A 19,258-nucleotide genomic window follows, 5' to 3' on the forward strand; every position below is an offset into this window, starting at 1 on the left:
AGGATTTAATTTGACCTTGCACAAAAATACAAGAATATATACACAAAATACATTTTCAACGTGTTGAAAGATATTCATTATGTCAAGTAATAAAAAAGGGAGCGAAAACAAAACTTCTTGAGCGAGTTTCACTGCAATATAAATTAGGTGTATACCTTCAGAATATTCCTTCAAATGAGGATTCCACACTTTTCAAGCGTACTGTAGGTGACTTACATCTTATAAATATTAGAAGAGTAACAAATTTAAGTGTTAATTATTATTGCCACAGCACTAGAAGTTATTCAAATTCTCCTGCAAGGGTTTCATATAATTTCCACAGCTTTGTCGTCAGCAAACATCATGGAAAATGCTGGTTAAATCTGAATACTTACATGATGCAATTCTGGAGAGGTTTAAATGACCTTGTTTGATGTAATCGTGGCTTTGTTTAGCAGTTTTAGCATCCTAATACGTGGTATAGTATCGCGTCGGAATACGGATAGGTCTGAAAAGGAAAATTGATTAAATTATTAGCCAATGAAGTACATTCAGGAATCAGGAACATTGTATCAAAGAACGAGAGGTTAGTACCTGTATTTAACAACGGGTTCGGGTCCTTCTTTCAGTTGGTGGAGATAGACAGGATATTATATGATGACTGGAAGATTAAGCGTTGCCAAGCATTCTTTTTTAATCCCAAAAGTACCGTATTTTTGCTTTGAATTGTGAAATGACACCCACAAACAAACGTATTTCTTGCTGCTTCTTGCTAGCATCGGATTATCGAATCCGTCTGAGCAACCTTTAACACAACACGGTATTAATTTATCACCTTGAAGAATTCTAGCACGCAACATTATTTTTAGATGGGTTAGACGATTTACAAAATTCAAAATATTTACGCTAAAAACTTCAACTGACTTCGACTTCCGAAATGGCGTCTTGGAAATTACCGTTAATTTTTATCGCAGCATAACACATGCTTAGCTTCTCTTTCTGTTACACAAGTCGCTATGGTAGAGAGCGAGAGATCAAACTACAATTTTTGCTCTGAGCCAATGAGATCTGAGCTTTCAGCCACAACAGAGATATATAAGAATTTGGGTAAAGGATAACTCCTTCCATCAGGATTACAAGGTCATGCGGGAGTTATACGCCCCTGCAGAGACCGCTACACCAGTAATTCTATTTTTGGTAATGGGTCCCCGAAACGATCAAGTGCACTTGACAAGTCTATGTGCTTGAAGTGAATATTGATCGTTTACAGCGTTGACTTGACAAGTCCCGTCAAGTGTCTACGGGCTGGACTATACTTGACAAAAATTTTGATTGACGGCACTTGAACCACCTTGCGCTTGATGCGACTTGAGTCTTGACGCGACTTGACAAGTTTTTATTCATTTGCGGCCGGAACATCGAAGATGGCGGACGAAGAACCGGACCGAGACGTGGCTTTGGCGACAAGCGCCAACCTAATTACCGAGGGTGATTTTGTGATATTATTAATATCTCTCTACAGAGATTATCCTGCATTGTGGAAAGTTAAAAGTTAGGAGTATGTGGATAAAAACAAAAGGTCGCTTGTTTTAACAAGCATAGTCAAAGCACTTCGAGTATATAAACCTACCTACACCGAAGAGTTATTGAAGAGAAAAATTAATGCATTAAGAACCAACTTCAACAAAGAAAGAAAAAAGATTGAACAAGCAAAACGGTCTGGCGCCTCTTCCGATGATGTACCAAAACCGTCACTCTACTATTACAATGAACTGTTATTTCTGTCAGACCAAATGTGTATAAGTGATACTGAAAGCAGTTTAAGCAATGAGGTAAAACATTTTTTTATTTACTTTACATTACATTTTTTATTTATTCAAAGATACATTTTACTTTTAAGTTTGTTTTTAAATAACTAAATTAGGCAATTATTTTGCCAAGGGACTGAACCGTTACCATTAAAATACTCGCAAAAGTCATCTTTCACTCTTTTTGCCTCATTTGCCGAGTTTCCTCGTCCTCGCTCTATATTTAACAATTGACGTCCTTGTCTCCACGCACCTCTTGTGACTGTGGTATTTGGTTCTTATATGTCAATATCTCCTGATTGAATATATTTGTTTTTATTTTTTTCACACAAATAGTTGTGTAAGTGACAGGCAGCCAAAACAACTTTTCGCGTTTTATCGGGATGCAGTCCAATGTCTTTTTTAAATATTTTGAATCGCCAAGACAGGATGCCAAATGCATTTTCAACCACCCTCCTGGCTCTTGATAATCTGTAGTTGAAAATCCGTCTTTCACCTGTCAGGACGGCTTTGTTGTATGGCTTCATGAAGTTTGGAGTCAGTTGGAAAGCTTCGTCACCTACCAGTATAAACGGAAATGGTTTCTAGTAACTCACATGGCTCCGGAATATTAAGTTTGTTTTCAATTTCAGAAAAAAATTGCCAAAACTTTGTATTTTTCAAAGTTCCACCGTGACATCCGCCCATTCGCACCAACATCAACCATCATAAATTGATAATTGAGGTTTACAATAGCCATAAGAACAATACTAAATGTCTTTTTATAGTTCAAATAGTAAGATCCAGAATTTGAAGGTTTTTCTATTTCGATGTGCTTGCTATCAACAGCACCTATACAGTTGGGAAAATTCCATCGTCTCTCGAACTCTTTGGCTACTTTTTTCCAGTCCTCGGTCGTTCTCGGTACCTGTGAATAGTACAAACATTGGTTAATTTTCTTACAGGCTTCCGGGTCATCCTATTATCAAAAAGAGATGCCACAACCAAAGAAAAGCAAAAACACATCACAGCAGGACCTGATAGATATAGCATCGCATTATTTCAAAAAACCTGATGACTCTGAATCGGATATAATTGCGAAGCGCTGGGCTCTTAAACTCAAACGTTTATCAGCAGACCAAAGACGCTATGCGGAGAAAATAATAAATGATGTTTTATTCGAAGCCGAAATGGGATCATTGTCAAGAAACGTAGTTCAGATCTTGCCTGCTAGCTCACCCATATATACATACTCGTACCAGTCACCCGCACCATATCAGTCACCATCACCTGTGCCATCACCAAATGCACTCCACTCCACTACGACATACCAGTCACCCACACCATATCAGTCACCATCACCTGTGCCATCACCAAATGCACTCCACTCAACTACGACATACCAGTCACCATCACCTGTGCCATCACCAAATGCACTCCACTGAACTACGACATACCAGTCACCCGCACCATATCAGTCACCATCACCTGTGCCATCACCAAATGCACTCCACCCAACCTTGACATACCAGTCACCCGCACCATGTCAGTCACCATCACCTGTGCCATCACCAAATGCACTCCACTTAACTACGACATACCAGTCACCCGCACCATATCAGTCACCATCACCTGTGCCATCACCAAATGCACTCCACTCAACCATGACATACCAGTCACCCGCACCATATCAGTCACCATCACCTGTGCCATCACCAAATGCACTCCACTGAACTACGACATACCAGTCACCCGCACCATATCAGTCACCATCACCTGTGCCATCACCAAATGCACTCCACCCAACCTTGACATACCAGTCACCCGCACCATGTCAGTCACCATCACCTGTGCCATCACCAAATGCACTCCACTTAACTACGACATACCAGTCACCCGCACCATATCAGTCACCATCACCTGTGCCATCACCAAATGCACTCCACTCAACCATGACATACCAGTCACCCGCACCATATCAGTCACCATCACCTGTGCCATCACCAAATGCACTCCACTCAACCTTGACATACCAGTCACCCGCACCATATCAGTCACCATCACCTGTGCCATCACCAAATGCTCTCCACTCAACTACGACATACCAGTCACCCGCACCATATCAGTCACCATCACCTGTGCCATCACCAAATGTACACCACTCAACCTTGACATACCAGTCACCATCACCAAGTGGGCACAACTCAACTTTGACATACCAATCACCTGCACCACATCAGTCACACTCACAAGTCATAGGCAAGACACCAGTGCATGGTACTGCCAAATCACTCATATCACATCACATTAAGTATTTAATTTTTGTTATGATTATTTTGGTTAAGATGAATATAAATGAAAATAAATGAATATCATACATACCCGAATATTTTCTTTTAACTTTTGAATTATAGCCTCACACGTCTCCTGTATTATTAAATCCAAAGTACGAGGAGCGACAGCACACATAAACTTTAAATCTTCCAAGTCCATACCAGTGACCAAGTACCTTAGAGTTATAGAGAGCCTTTGGCTGGCAGGAATAGCTTGTCGCATATTGGTATCTTGCTTTTCAATATTGGGTCGAATCAACTCCAACAATGTTTCAAAAGAATCGTTGTCCATTCGTAGAAAATTTTTATAATCGTCCGGCTCAGTTGCTTGAAGAGTTCTTTGCAAATTTTCATGCGTGAATCGATATCTCATTTTATACCATGCCTTCTTAGGCTAGCTTTAGACTTGTAAGTTTTTTCGTAAATTTACGACTTCTTGCCAATGGGCATATTGCATTTTGAAAATCCAATATGCCCATTGGCTAGAAGTCGTAAATTTACGAAAAAACTTACAAGTCTAAAGCTAGCCTTACACCATCGCCTCTTTCTTTTCTTTTTTTCTGTGATAGATACCGCTAGAGCACGCTAGAGTTATAGCAAGGAATGCCTTGTCTGCGTTGGAAACCATTATTAATTTTTGCGACAACCACTTTCCTGGGCACAGGGCGGTAAACGACTGCGGCATGTGGACTTGACGGCACCTTCAAGTCGCCTCAAGTCCCTCGTCAAGTGAAATCGTCAAGCACGTAGACTTGTCAAGTGTACTTGATCGTTTCGGGGACCCATTATGGCTTCCTGACAACAACGCGTTGCCGCCGACTTTGACAGCTGTCAGTTAGTAATATTTGATAAGGGATTTGTTTATTTACGGTTAGATCATGGATCCCCATATAGTAGGTACCCATTTCCGCACATAACGGATTGCCGCTGCGATAATTTGCACAATTTTGTCAAACAAAAACGTAAGGGCCCGCAGAGTGTGTTGGATTAGGAGTTGGCTTCAAAGAAAAAGTACTGATGGGGCTTTCGTTCGTTTAACGGCAGAATTAAGAATTGAGGATCAACGAAAATTCTTTAATTTTATCCAAATTAGAGCAACTGACTTCTAATACATATTGGAAATGGTTGGACCGCTAATTAAAAAGAGTGATACTCGTTTTCGGAATGCTATTTCACCAACTGAAAAATTAATGAGATTCCTGAGGCGTATGTGTGAACACCATGTACGATCGTGTGAGAAATGCGGAGATCCGCAAAGAGTACAAGGCTGATGTAAGCGTAATGAGTAAGATTTTTTTTAATTTGGGAGGTGGTCAATGGGTACCGCTGCCCCGGGAACCATACTCTGGGTTACCAACACCTCTGCCACAGGTCACCTGAAGTGGTTCGCTACGTTTGGTGACTTAGCAGGGGTGCCCGGGCTCATGGAGGGTTGTGCGTTCTGGATCACACTGATGAATTGGTCGGCCTACTTACTGCGGGGCGGGCCGGGCTGGGAGAGGCCGGTTGAGGGAGATCCAGTAAACCGGTTATCGCTGTCCAGGCCGCTGGATAGTACAGGGGCCCGACCCTTGGGCTCACGACCAAGGGTGGGCTGCCCCATCAGCCAGCGAAAAAACCCTGCCGCTGATGTTGTGCCGGTTCGTGACCGGTGAGGACCCAGCATCCAGCGTTTGGGGCGCACTGGGCGACCTGCACAGCCGGACTCTCCTGCCCATTGCCTGGAACCGCAGTCAGAAGAACATACCTTACATTTGGTGTATCCAGTTGCTCCACTCTCCAGCTCCCTACCCAACCCTTTTAACCTAATCCTTCCCAACCCATCCTAAATCCCACAAACAAATAAAACAAACTTAAAAACTATGAATTCACAACCAATTAATATAAAGTCAGCGACAGCGAACAGTAGGAGTCCTCAGTGTGGACCGAGGATGAAGGTGAATTTCGCTAACATTCGCGGTCTGCACACCAACCTAACTCCCATCCACCACCACCTTCAATCACAAAATCCCCATCTCCTCTTCCTTACGGAAACTCAGATTGCCGAGCCCCCAGATACCTCCTATGTGAACTGCCCAGGATATCATCTGGAAAGCCTTTTCAGGCCAAAAGGAGGTGTCTGCCTTTACAGCCGTGCTGACATCAGCTGCGCTCGTCTCGCAAATATCGAGAGCGCAAAACACGAAGTGTTATGGGTACGTGTGGATCTCACCGGTATGATGAGAATTTATGCGTGCCTATATCGCTCACCAAACCTTGCCGAATCAGACACTGTTGAGTTGTTTAAATACTTGAGTGACACTGTAGATATTCTCTTGCCCCGTTACCCATCGGCCGAGTTTGTAATCCTGGGGGACTTCAATGTTCATAATGAACAATGGCTGAAGTTCTCGGGCCCAACGAACTCTGCCGGTAGATCAGCGGAATCCTTTGCTCTTATCCATGGACTAAGCCAACTCATAGAATCTCCGACCAGAATACCAGACATCCCATCACATCGAGCCAACCTACTCGATCTGTTTCTCACTAGTGAGCCACTCGGGTACAGAGTGGAGGTGACAGCGCCCTTAGGATCCTCTGACCACTGCCTGATTACCACCTCTGTCCCATCCTCCATGAACCATCAACCTGACAAACATGTAAGGCCTAGCGCGCACCACGATTATATTTTTTGCGACACGATTTTAAAATCGTGCTACAATAAATCGCAAAAATAATACTGCGCGCATCGCGATTTAAAATTGCGATAATTGTTCATTCTCAACATGGATTTCGAACAAATTGCTTGTATTGTTTTGCTTCTTCGGAAGAGGAGGAATAAAAGAAAACATAAATACTGGACTCATCCTTTTACAGCAGAAAAATATGTTAAAGGTTTCTTTTATCTGAAATACAATGATCTTCGACAGTATCCAAAAAAATTCTTTGGCTATTATAGAATGACGATTCAGACATTTGACAAACTATTAAGAATTGTTGGACCTCAAATTGCATACAATAATACTGGATGGCGGAATGCAATCTCAGCTGAAGAAAGGTTGTCAGTCACCCTTAGGTAAGTAAAACAAGATTTTTACACTTAGTTTTATTTATTAGTTATAAAATTTTAAAGTTACGCCATAGTTACATCATAATAATCATTGGAGTCTTGTGAAACCACGGAATTAGGAGACTGTAAATCATCCGCAAAACGTTGTAAGTAGTCATTACAGTTACTAAAATCAGTGCAATTCTCTTGAACCTGGGGTATTTTAGTAATAGTTTTATTTTTATGTGTCACTAAATTTCTCGGATTAACAAAATTAGTTGCAGTTGAAGTTCCCGGCTCAGATGTAATGTACGTGGCACTAGTGTTTGGGTATAGTGAATCCTTATTGTAACCAGGGTATATAGGCTGTGGAGTAGTCGTTGACCTAGGGTACGAAAACTGAGAAATAGGCACATATCTTTTCGCCCTATCCATGGCGTTTAATACTTCCATTTTTGCATACAATTTCTGATCGTCATTTAACTTTCTTAGCATTGGTATTAGCATTTCAGCGAAGCTGATGTCCTCGTCGAAGTTTTTTTTCTTTTTTACGTAATATATCCAAAAGTTCTTCATCTATTCCTGTGTTTCCTTTTTGTGACTTGGCCCCTGTTTTACGTAGATTTTTAATTCGTCTAGAGCCCTGCTCCTGTGGGCTACTTTCCTCATCCGATTTCGTGCTTTCTTCCGTAGATTTGAAGTTGCTACTAGTATCTCTAGAAGTATTAACAGGTATCAAGAAAGAAAGTTGATCAAAGTAATAGTACTTGCGTTTCTTCTTCCCCGATTGACCAGACACATTTTTTTTCTGCGCTGTTAATTCTCTTGCAAAACAATCTTTTAAATTTTTCCATTTTTTTTGTATATATTCACCTGTAAATAAATTATTTAATTATTTATTCATGTCGAATAAGAAGTTGTTATAGTTTATTTCTGTAGGTACTTAGTTACTCTTTTTGTAAACAATATTGTCATTTTTTCTTATTACACATAGTTGTTAAAATTAAAAATTGAGTATTATCTATTGTATTTTAATTTAAAAACAAAACAAGTATTTTTTGTACTATTTTATGATAAAATACACATTTACAATAAAAAACATGTCAAAATTGTTTACAAAAAGATAACTACCTAAAGAAATGGACTGAACTTATTTTTCTAATTTATACTTTTTTTTCAGATACCTCGCATCAGGGAATAGTTTCTACTCGCTGTACTACGAATATCTACTAGGATCTACCACGATCCGCGAAATAGTTGAAGATACTTGCGAAAAACTGTGGTCATGTTTGCATCCAGTTTATATGTCCGAACCGAATGAAAACGATTGGTTAAATATTTCTGAGGGTTTTTATAAGAGAACAAACTTCCCGAATTGCTTAGGAGCAGTGGATGGAAAGCATATTAGATTAGAGAAACCAAACGGAGCTGGCTCAGAATTTTATAATTATAAACAGTATAATTCTATTGTTTTGATGGCTGTGGTTGATTCGGATTATAAATTTATTATGATAGATGTCGGCGCAAATGGCAGTTATAGCGATTCTACAATATTTAAGCAAACTAATTTTGCAAAAAAACTGGAAAATAATAGTTTAAATATACCTCAGGCAAGATGTTTACCGAATGATACAAATGGGCAAGAAATGCCATTTGTATTCGTTGGAGACGAAGCATTTGCGCTCTCAAACCATGTCATGCGGCCATATCCCAGACGAAATTTATCAATTAAACAGAGAGTATTTAATTACAGACTGACAAGAGCAAGAAGAATGGTTGAATGCACATTTGGAATTTTAACAAACAAATGGCGTGTCTTACATCGATCTTTAGATGTAAAAATTGAGTTTTGTGACAAAATAGTAAAAACATGTTGTATTCTACACAACTTCGTACGGAAATATGACGGAATTATATTTAAAGAACAATTATATTCAAGTGTCTTAGAAAACATGAATCCTACGTCTGCGCGACCTACAGTCAATTGTATTGAAAAACGAAATTATTTTGGAAACTACTTTACTTCTTCTGCTGGATCTATTTCTTGGCAATACGATAAAATTTAATTATTATTTATTATACATAAATATATAGATATAGGTAGGTACTAGCTTGTACTGTTATAATAAATATGTATATATTTTACCTTTGTTTCTTTTTTTTACGTTGGTGAGTTCGTCCCAGTTCGGTACAACATTTTGACAAACCTCCTCCCATAAACGCGTCTTCAAAATGCGATCGCTGTACGATTTAGAGTGTTTATCCCACAAAGCTGCTCCTGTTTGTACTTCAGTAATAAAATGATCCACATCTAGCGTCTCGTCTTCCGACGACGCCGCCGCCACAGGAGAGACAGGATCAGACATGTTTATCCTTGCAAAGTGGAATGGCGACTGAGCGGCGGCGCTGAGCCAGGTGGCGATTTTAAATCGCAGTGCGCGCGTGTCCATATAACTTCAAATGCTATAATTTTATTTTGCGACAATCGCGTCGCGCGCTGTCGCGGAAAAATGTGACAAATCACAATTTTAAAATCGCAACTATTTATTTGTCGTATATGCGCGCACATACTTACTAACTCATACGTTGCATTTCTGCGACAAAATTATCGTGCTACAGAAAATCGTGGTGCGCGCAAGGCCTAAAGAGGAAGGTATGGCACTACAGGGCAGCAAAATGGGGCGGCATGCGGTCTTTCTTCGGCGCCTTTCCTTGGAGTACTGTATGCTTTAGCTCCGAGGACCCATCAATTTGTGCACGCGAAGTAGGAGAAGTAATCACATCAGCAATGGATTGCTACATTCCCTTCTCCGTCAAATCCTCTTGAGCGGGCACAAAACCGTGGTTCGACCATCGCTGTGCTGAAGCTGTCAGACTCAAAAATACGGCTTTTAATGCACTCCGGAAGATTAGCTCCATGAATAACCTTTCGGAATACCGAAAACGGGCAAAGGATTGTAAGAGAGTTCTAAATAGAGCTAAGAGCGACCACGACCAGAGAATTGCGAAAAAGCTGGCTGACTACCCACTGGTAGCCGTGCTTTCTGGTCACTCGTTAGCTCGATCGGAAGAAATTTCTGCAGAACCACTTTCCCACCTCTGACCAAGCCTGATGGTCGGCTGGCTAACTCGGCCCGCGAGAAGGCTGAATTATTAGGCAAAATTTTCGCGGAAAACTCAACTCTTCAAGATAACGGAGAGACTCCCCCTTCCATTCCGCACTGCGGTTTTCAAATGGAGGAACCGAAGATCCGGAACAGAGAGGTTCTCCGAGTCTCGAACGAGCTGAAAGTCGACAAAGCCAGTGGGCCGGACGGAATACCTGCCTTGGTCCTCAAGAGGTGTTCTGCAGAAATAACCCCAGTGCTCGCGAAATTATTTAGGCTCTCTCTCAAAGGTGGAAAGGTGCCAGATCTTTGGAAAAAGGCAATCGTCCACCCAATCCCAAAAAAGGGGGACCGCTCCGACCCTTCTAACTACCGCCCCATAGCCATCACTTCCATACTCTCGAAGGTATTAGAAAGGGTGGTTAGCGACAATTTTTTTTTTTTTTTTAAAGAAAGACAAACATTCCCAGGTTACGAATAACCCAACAATGTTTGAAAATCTCCTACTACCACCACAGAAAGCCGAAAATGTTGCTTGTGTTGTGATGGAGGACTTAGCCAGCCGAGGAATCGAACACGCGACGCTCGGGTGAGACCCAAGCGCTATGCCCACTCAACCACTGACCGGTCACATTGAGTCACAAATTGCTCACATATCTCGAGAATAACAATATCCTAAGCGATCGGCAATATGGATTTCGTCGAAACCGATCGTGTGGCGATCTACTCGGATATGTGACGCATATTTGGGGGCGGTACATGGAGCGTTTTGGTGAAACTCAAACCGTTGGGTTGGATATCTCCAAAGCCTTTGACAGAGTCTGGCACCGGGCGCTTATCTGGAAGTTACCATCGTATGGGATCCACCCAACCCTGCATAGTTGGATTGCGGACTTTCTGAGGGGAAGAACAATTCAAACAGTGATTGACGGCTCTTCTTCCTCACCGCACCAAATCAATGCGGGGGTGCCACAAGGATCTGTGCTGTCTCCGACGCTGTTTTTATTGCACATCAACGATCTCGTTGAATGTGCACCAATTCACTGCTACGCTGATGACAGCACCATTCACGAGGGTTATCATTTTGACAGGCCCCCTTCCACCCATGATGTCCGAACAGCTCGGGAAGTTTTGAAACAAAAAATTGACCACCACCTCGAGATGGTTCGTGCCTGGGGTAAGGCCAACTTGGTCAGTTTCAACGTCTCAAAAACCCAAGCGTGTCTGATTTCGGCAAAGAGGGAGATCAATGAATGTCTGGTGCAATTTGATGGGAGCACTCTCCCCAATAAAGACTCCATTGAAATGCTTGGAGTTACTATATCAGACCGGCTCAAGTATCGGGGATCCATAGAAGCCCGAGTAAATCAGGCCTCCAAGAAGTTGGGCGTCTTATACAGGGCTAGGAGATTCTTCAACAGTGACCAGCTGCTGACCCTGTACAAGTCTCAAGTCCACCCAACTATTGAATTTGGGAGCCACCTTTGGGCTGGTGCCCCAAAATACTTGATAAACCTGCTTGAATCTGTGCAAAGGAGAGCGATCCGTCTGATTGACAATCCGTTGTTAACAGACCGATTGCCTTCTCTAATGCATATACGTAATGTAGGCATGCTGTGTCTGTTCTACAGGTATTTCAATGGAGCCTGCTCCAAGGAGCTAGCAGCATTGATTCCTGATGCACCGGTGCACGCGCGCGAAACTCGACGGACACGAGCTGAACACCCGTTCACGGTGGACGTTGGCTTCATGAGAACGGCCGTTTTTACGACTCGTTTTTGTGTACGTCGGCTCGTATGTGGAACGAGCTACCGGCATCTGTTTTTCCTCCCTCCTATAATCCAAGCCTCTTCAAGGCCCGCATTAACAAATCCCTTCCTACAGCCCCTACCTTATTTCGCCTCACAACGCCGCCCAACCGGGTGGTGACATAGTTCCCCTGTCTGTGCACTGCACAGGCAGGGACGCTCTTGTTAGGTGTCACATAAAAAAAAAAAAAGATCAAGAAAGGGACGCTTAGATGGTTTGGGAATGTAGAGCGAATGAGCAAAGAAAGGAGTGTAAGGAGAATATACGATGCAAATGTGAATGGTAGCAGAAGTCGGAGACGCCCGAGGAAGACATGGCACGAGCAAGTGAATCATATACTTGAGTCTGGCCATGTCAAGAGTCAGAATAATAGAAGAGTATGTATTAGACGATGTATGAATGTGAATGAGGCAAGAAGCGTGTGCCAAGACCGAGTTGTTTGGCGGTCCGTCCTCTCAGCCTACCCCTGCGGGAAAACGGCGTGATGGTTAGTTAGTTAGTTAGAAAAAATAATGGTGACTCTTCGATCTTTGTCGTCAGGTAATGTTTTCTATGTATTCTTGTATTGCATTTTTGTATGCATTCATTCATCATTGGAGATATTAATTTGTTGTGAAGTTTGGTAGCTGATCCATCAGTTCGTGAAGTCGAATACTAGAATCATTATCACACATTTACACAGGCATTTTTTATACATGACATTGTGTTAATGATAAATAATGTTATGTTAGTCTCCATAGATTATTGCAGTGTATTATTTCATAAAGCTGTTCATGGCGACAAATAAACATTGTTTAAACAAGTCCCGAGGAGCAACGGCAGAAAGACCTGTCAGTGTTGCAGATTTCTGTTTTACCATCCAGACAGTGACGTCAAAACTTGCTGTAAGCGTCTCAACTTATCGATCTGTTTTGATAAGCTGTGAGAGAGCCGTAAATTCCCGCGTGAGCGATTAGACCTGTCAAAAACTTACATAAAAAAAACTTCCGTAACTTGGTATAAATTACGGTAAGTGACTTATGGTGTCGTTTACATTGGTAAATTTGTCGTAAGTCGCTTACGTGAGCAACTTACAGGAAAAAACTTACAAGTGTAAAGGCAGCCTAAGAATAATGAGGTGGGCGTGGCGGTTTTAAATGAGTTTCAAGGCCAAAGCTGAGTGAAATGCCGTCATCTCTCAGCTGTGACTCGTGCGCCGGCGCACAAGAAATATTTTTGCTTGTTTTTTTTTTAAGTGCTATTTTAACCCTTATCTATGAAGAAACTGTATGAAAAACAAGGTCAAAATCGCTTGCGCTAATACCAGTCTAGAAGATACCTTTTATTTTATTAGTGTAGCCATGGTGTAGCCTCTCTGATAGCTTTCAAATGACTTCTCTATTGGGACTTGGACACGGTCAAGCGGCTTGATCGCAAGCACGTAGTTTATTGTCTATGGCACTTTGTGTCAAGCATTTTGACCGTGTACCGAAGCTGGCTTGCAAGCATTGCGCAATTCTACGTGCTTGCGGCGAGGCTTGATGCGAATTTATATTTTTGTGGGAATAGACAAACGACAATAGACAAATAAATATCACGTATCTTAAACAATGATATAAATTGAATAAAATTGTTATAAAATAGGTACTTAGTTATTGTTTTTGTGTTCAATTTGTAGAAATCCATCTAATTTAAAAATTTCGGAAGTATTTTAGTATTTTTTAATAATTATGACAGCGGTTTTCAAGGTCATTAATAATCAAACTGTAGAATAAATAATTTTCTGAATTTTCAATGGAGAAAACATATTTTTTGTATGAATACCGCACAAGATATTCATACAAAAAATAGCTGTAGCCTGTAATACACTTTGCAAATGCTCATGGGTAAAGCGGTACCTTAACTTGTACCATTCTTGACACCAAATTCGTTTCTTTTTATTATTTTATTCAAACATAAAGCTAACGTAAGAGCCAAGAACGCTTTGTCTTTGACAGATTCCATTTTGCCGCGAGTCACGAAATGACAGGAAGGCATAGAAGTACATATACATAGACCACCACGAAATCACAGGAAGGCGTGGCCATGCTTGACGGAGAGGCTTGATGCGGGCTGTCAAGCCGCTAAGCATAGACAATAATAGACAACAATAGACAACAATAGACAAAAAAACTACGTGCTTGCGATCAAGCCGCTTGACCGTGTCCACATCCCTTATGAAAAGCCGTTGTCCGTTGTCATATTTTCATTTTGTGCATCTTTTGAGAGTGGTATATTGGGTATATTTATGCATCTTTTTTTCAACGCTCGCTGGTGGACGGACTGCTACAGTAAAGACTGTATTATACTACGAATTTCCCAAACAAACGTAAGTAAACATGTTTTTATGCATAGTTCATTGTACAAGTAATGTGTTTTGATAAATATAATTCATTTTTGCAAAAGACAAACACGTAAAATTCATGTCAAAAACTGGAAGTGTTTTCGCTCTGAAAATTTATTGTGTTTGAATCAAGATATTTATGTCATATATATTACATTATTTGGAGTGATTTACATGTTATTGTGTAGAAAAACCATTTGAGATAGTATATCAAAGCCTTCGTTTTATCAATATTTAGTGTTTATTTTATGAAAAATGAAGTACTGGCCGAGAATGCCAAAAAAATCTAGCTAATAAAATGTTCGTATTTGTTTAGCAATATTGACATCATAATATTATATTATTTGTAGAGATTCATATCGTCGCATTAATTCGTAGAATGCGTAACCACCAAATGTCAAATTTTACAGGAGGCACAAAAAACTAGGTAGTGAAAAAAAAATGAATGACGGGTCATTTTTTATTTATGTTTCGAACATATAATATATTTCGAAATTTATTTCCAATCATCAAAATTTTGTAAGTTAAGGCTTTCTATTTCAAATCGAAGTTAGGAAGTTTACATAAAACCGAGAATGGAGATACGTATTTTACAAAAGATAGATACTTTTCTGCGAACAGTTTTATGAACAACTAGCGGAAGATTTGGGAGATAGGAATAAAACACAACAATACAGAACTGCGATATTTATTGTATGAATTACTTAGTAACATCCTAATGGACTTTTATTTTTACTCTCAGTATGTAAAAATAACAGGATAAATATAAAAGTACTTAGTACACAAAGCATAACAGCACAATACTAATTCTATGAATAATTTTGAAATTAAATAATAAGACCTTGAATGGTAAATAAAATAACGTACGTATAAAATAAAGTAGGTATCCTACAAGAAATAATGAAAAATAATAAAGTCATTTATTAGCAAACATAAATGAGAATAATAATAATTATTATTTATTTATTTCACGCCTATTAAGGCTTTTACATACATATATGTATATAAAAAATATTTACGAAATTATACATGATAATAGTGCAGGAAACGACTATTAAAACAATTGCAGAAAAATAAATATAAAGTCAAAATATCACTCAACTTGATCTACACAGAATGCAGGCACAACATATAAAAAATCCAAAATATTTTTTTCTATTGCAGTTGACAAAATTATTATATGTTAGTCAAATCAAATTAAATACCTTTATTAAAATATTCCACTACTCGATGAAAAAAAAAACTTCAATAGGGTGTGCTTATATATTGAAATTGATGTACTAAATATATCAACAACATCTGAGTATTTGTTTCCTAGCTGTTGAATCCGTCGCATAGGAGTATGATATTGGGACGTTGACATAGAATTGCTAAAATAATATGGTAGGTACTGTCTTGAAACCGACCTGCTTGGAGTATGAAAAGAGATTACATATAATAAATCAGGGGTATCAAACATTGAATTAATGATTTTATACAAACAGGTTAAATCGGAAATAATTCTGCAATCAGATAATTTTATTAAATTTAATGAACAAAGAAAGTTATCGTAATTTAGGTTTTCTCTAGGAATGCCCATTTTGAAATTTACATATCTTAAAAATTTATTTTGGATTCTTTCAATCGCATGTGAATGAATCTCATAATTTGGGGACCAAACCGTGGAATTGTATTCTACATGACTCCTTACTAGTGACATATATAATGTTTTTACAGTATTTACATTATTGAAATCACTAGATACCCTTAACCCCTCCGACTTTTCGCGAACTTGAAGCTAAGATGTCTTTACCGAAATGTCAATTTCACGAAAACGTTGTGTTATTACCGCCTCACAATCAAAGCTCTATAAATGAAACATTACTGAACGGAGCCGAATAGTAAAAACTGTTTTAGAAAGGTTACAAAATAGGCTTTCAAATTGTTGTATCATAAATAAATATTAACATTTGTAAATATTTAAATTTAGAATGGAAACATGAAAAAATTGTAAAAATGACTCACCTGTAATGTTTTATGTAAAAACGATACTAAAATCACGGATAATGTAAAAAAAAAACACTTATTTCATCGTACAAATGTACAATAAACAATTCTGTCACTTCACTTTTTGACCATTTCATACAAAATATATTTTTAAAAAAATAATTAAACTTGCGAGGCGGGTCGGCACGTCAAACGGCTTTCTTGGCGTCGTTTTACGATTTGGCGGGTAAAATTTGCTTCCACTGAGTAGGTCTTTTTACGGGTTTCTATGGATAACTTTGAATAGAGATGTGAAGCTTCATTCAATACGAATATTCTACTTTTTGTTTTAGGGATGTCACTAGAAGAATAACGGAGTTATGACGATTTTTGTGGAAACACACGCGTTGACGTGTAAACACGCTTATTGTACAGGACTGCTATCGTTATTTTATCGTGTATATCTGCTTACGTTGCTGACCGGTTAAAATAAATCCCAACATTTTCAAAGCTTTATTGGTTATTATTTCAATATGCTTGATAAAGTTAAGTTTCGTGTCAAACCAAATACCTAAGTCATTAATTTCCGAGACAGATACTAACGACATGTTGTTAATGGAATAATCAAAAAATATTGGATACTTTATTCGATGAAACCTCATAATTTGACATTTGCTTATGTTAAGTTGCAAACGGTTATCACGACACCACATAATTAATCTTGACAAGTTATTTGACAATATATGGCAATCGTTAATGTTTCTGATTGCTTTGAATAATTTCAGGTCATCTGCAAACATTAACACTTGAACATCATTGAAAATATACAATACATCATTGACAAATAATAAAAACAGGATTGGACCTAAGTGTGATCCCTGGGGAACACCACTCGTAGCAGTGAATTTGTATGAAAATGTGCCATCAATTTTAACAGCCAGTAATCTGTTGGTCAAGTAACTATTAAACCACTTATATAGTGAACCATCTATACCGAATTTATGGAGTTTATTCAGCAATAACTCATGATTGACTTTATCGAACGCCTTGCTAAAATCGGTATAAATAGAGTCAACTTGACATTTACTAGACATGGAATCAGATATACAGTTTTGATAGGTTAACAAGTTAGTAAGGGTAGATTTTCCAGTAGAGAAACCATGTTGCTTAGGAGAAATGACGTGGTTTAATCGGAAAATAACTTTTTTAAGAAGAATTTTTTCAAAAACTTTAGGAATTGTTGATAAAAGGCACACCGGTCTGTAATTAATCACCTCGTGTTTATCGCCTTTTTTAAAAATAGGCGTAAGAAAGCTGAATTTCCATTTAGTAGGAAAACATCCTGTTCGTAAAGACTGATTAAACAGCAAATATAAAGGATACGCCAGATTATACGACGAGACAGTCTATTTAGGTGCAATTTTAATGATGCAGAAGGTTATCGTAGAAGGAGTGGTAATCCTTTTCTAATGTCTGTTTCAAGTCTTGTAAATGCAGGTACTTTTCCTTCTTGATTTTAATCCTTTCCGTATAAAGGGCTGGCAAATCTTTGAATTGGATTCCTTGTGTGTTAGGAATTCTTTCCGGTATTGGGTTCCAGTTGCTATGAGTATGCCTTAATTTGTAAAATATTTTTCCTTGGGTATATTTTATAGCTTTTAGATCGGTAACAACTGGATCGCCAGCTCTCTTTCCTGGCCGAATGGACTTATAAAATTTCAATTATCTTTCTATGTTTTTAAAAAAATCGTGACATAAATATTTCACCTGATAAGGAGATTTTCGGCATGCATTTTTACAAATATTCACATAATCTGCAGGTACGTTTATCTTTTTATTTCGTATCTTTCTCTCGATGGCAGAATGCATACTGTCGGCCACCATTTGTGTATGGCCTCTTTGTAAATATTTTTGCACAATTGTTACGTTCTTTACAATTGAAAAATTCAAGAGTGAATTAGAGAGTGTGGCGTTGCGATTCTGGTAAGTGCAGCCATCGCTGTACAAAATAATTTCGACTCCAAGCTGAAGAGGATGCTTTTCAGTAAATTCTCCCAGCATTTGTACTATAATGGACGAAAATTCACTTCCCGTTAATCCGCCCTCTGACTCATTCCAAATGTAACGGTACCCACCTTTGCGTTTTAGGTCGTACATTGTAAAATTATGAACCATCAGTTTAGTCTTGTAATACATGGAAGAAACGTTGGATTTGGGGCTCAAGAGAACTGATTGCAAAACCAAGATAAAAACTTCATTATTAGATTGTTTATCATTGATCTTTTCTTATCTTGCTTCTTCTTTCAATGTTATGTGCTCTTTGTATACGATTTCCGAAATGTTTCCTATTTTAAATGATTCACAGGTGTCACATAAATCTTTTTTTGGGTGAAAAAAGGAAATATTTTTTGAATCAAATGTCTTAAGAAAAGTGGCAATAGAAAGAGGTTGTTCATTATTTCTTGACAGTAATTATTTGCATTGAATCTGTAAAGCTTATTTTTAGATTCCCATAGAGGTTCTAGGTATAATCTAGATGATTGCGATCTACAGTAGTGAGATTCTACTTTTGGCAAAGAATCGAAAAAACGATGCAAAGCTGTTATTTGGTCACTTTTTCCATTATTAGTGGATTCTCTAACAAAGCATGGAGCAGGATCGCACTTGGCCCACTTTTTTATGATCCATTCTCCCATGCATAATGTATTTAAAAACATTTGTTTGCAAACTCTTAGTCTGTCACTATTGCATTTCAAAAAAAGTTCGGTTGATGTATTTCTTCGGAAAATTTCCGCCAAGCCGCGTTTTCTTTGAATTGGCTTTACAATTACCAAAGTTTTAATCATAACTTTTTTCTCTGCCCATGTTAATTTCCAAAATGAGTCAAA

General features: G+C 38.8%; 2 protein-coding genes across 2 annotated transcripts; one reads left to right on the forward strand and one right to left on the reverse strand.

Annotated features, from left to right (window-relative positions):
• Positions 1-1,403: 1,403 nt before the first annotated feature.
• On the forward strand, positions 1,404-3,211 carry LOC149426599 (uncharacterized). The gene is made up of 3 exons (XM_089633322.1): positions 1,404-1,467; positions 1,621-1,718; positions 2,732-3,211. The coding sequence occupies exons 1-3, from the start codon at positions 1,404-1,406 to the stop codon at positions 3,209-3,211; spliced, it is 642 nt and encodes a 213-aa protein (XP_089489448.1).
• A 4,000-nt stretch (positions 3,212-7,211) lies between these two features.
• LOC149426600 (uncharacterized) lies at positions 7,212-9,493 on the reverse strand. The gene is made up of 4 exons (XM_089634408.1): positions 9,293-9,493; positions 7,858-7,992; positions 7,380-7,703; positions 7,212-7,271 (listed from the first exon to the last, which is right to left on the reverse strand). The coding sequence occupies exons 1-4, from the start codon at positions 9,491-9,493 to the stop codon at positions 7,212-7,214; spliced, it is 720 nt and encodes a 239-aa protein (XP_089490534.1).
• Positions 9,494-19,258: the final 9,765 nt, after the last annotated feature.

Source organism: Hesperophylax consimilis, chromosome 1, assembly GCF_061612785.1.
Source record: "Hesperophylax consimilis isolate HC1 chromosome 1, BYU_Hcon_1.0, whole genome shotgun sequence".
Classification (NCBI taxonomy): domain Eukaryota; kingdom Metazoa; phylum Arthropoda; class Insecta; order Trichoptera; family Limnephilidae; genus Hesperophylax; species Hesperophylax consimilis.

Excerpts from the sequence above, each read along its gene's own strand:
- LOC149426599 (XM_089633322.1), top strand. The coding sequence starts at position 1,404 with ATGGCGGACGAAGAACCGGACCGAGACGTGGCTTTGGCGACAAGCGCC. Across the intron at positions 1,468-1,620 it reads CGCCAACCTAATTACCGAGG|AGTTATTGAAGAGAAAAATT; the intron begins GTGATTTTGTGA and ends CCTACACCGAAG. Across the intron at positions 1,719-2,731 it reads CTGGCGCCTCTTCCGATGAT|GCTTCCGGGTCATCCTATTA; the intron begins GTACCAAAACCG and ends ATTTTCTTACAG.
- LOC149426600 (XM_089634408.1), bottom strand. The coding sequence starts at position 9,493 with ATGTCTGATCCTGTCTCTCCTGTGGCGGCGGCGTCGTCGGAAGACGAG. Across the intron at positions 7,704-7,857 it reads AACTTTCTTTCTTGATACCT|ATGAAGAACTTTTGGATATA; the intron begins GTTAATACTTCT and ends ACACAGGAATAG. Across the intron at positions 7,272-7,379 it reads TTGTTAATCCGAGAAATTTA|TCTCCTAATTCCGTGGTTTC; the intron begins GTGACACATAAA and ends GATGATTTACAG.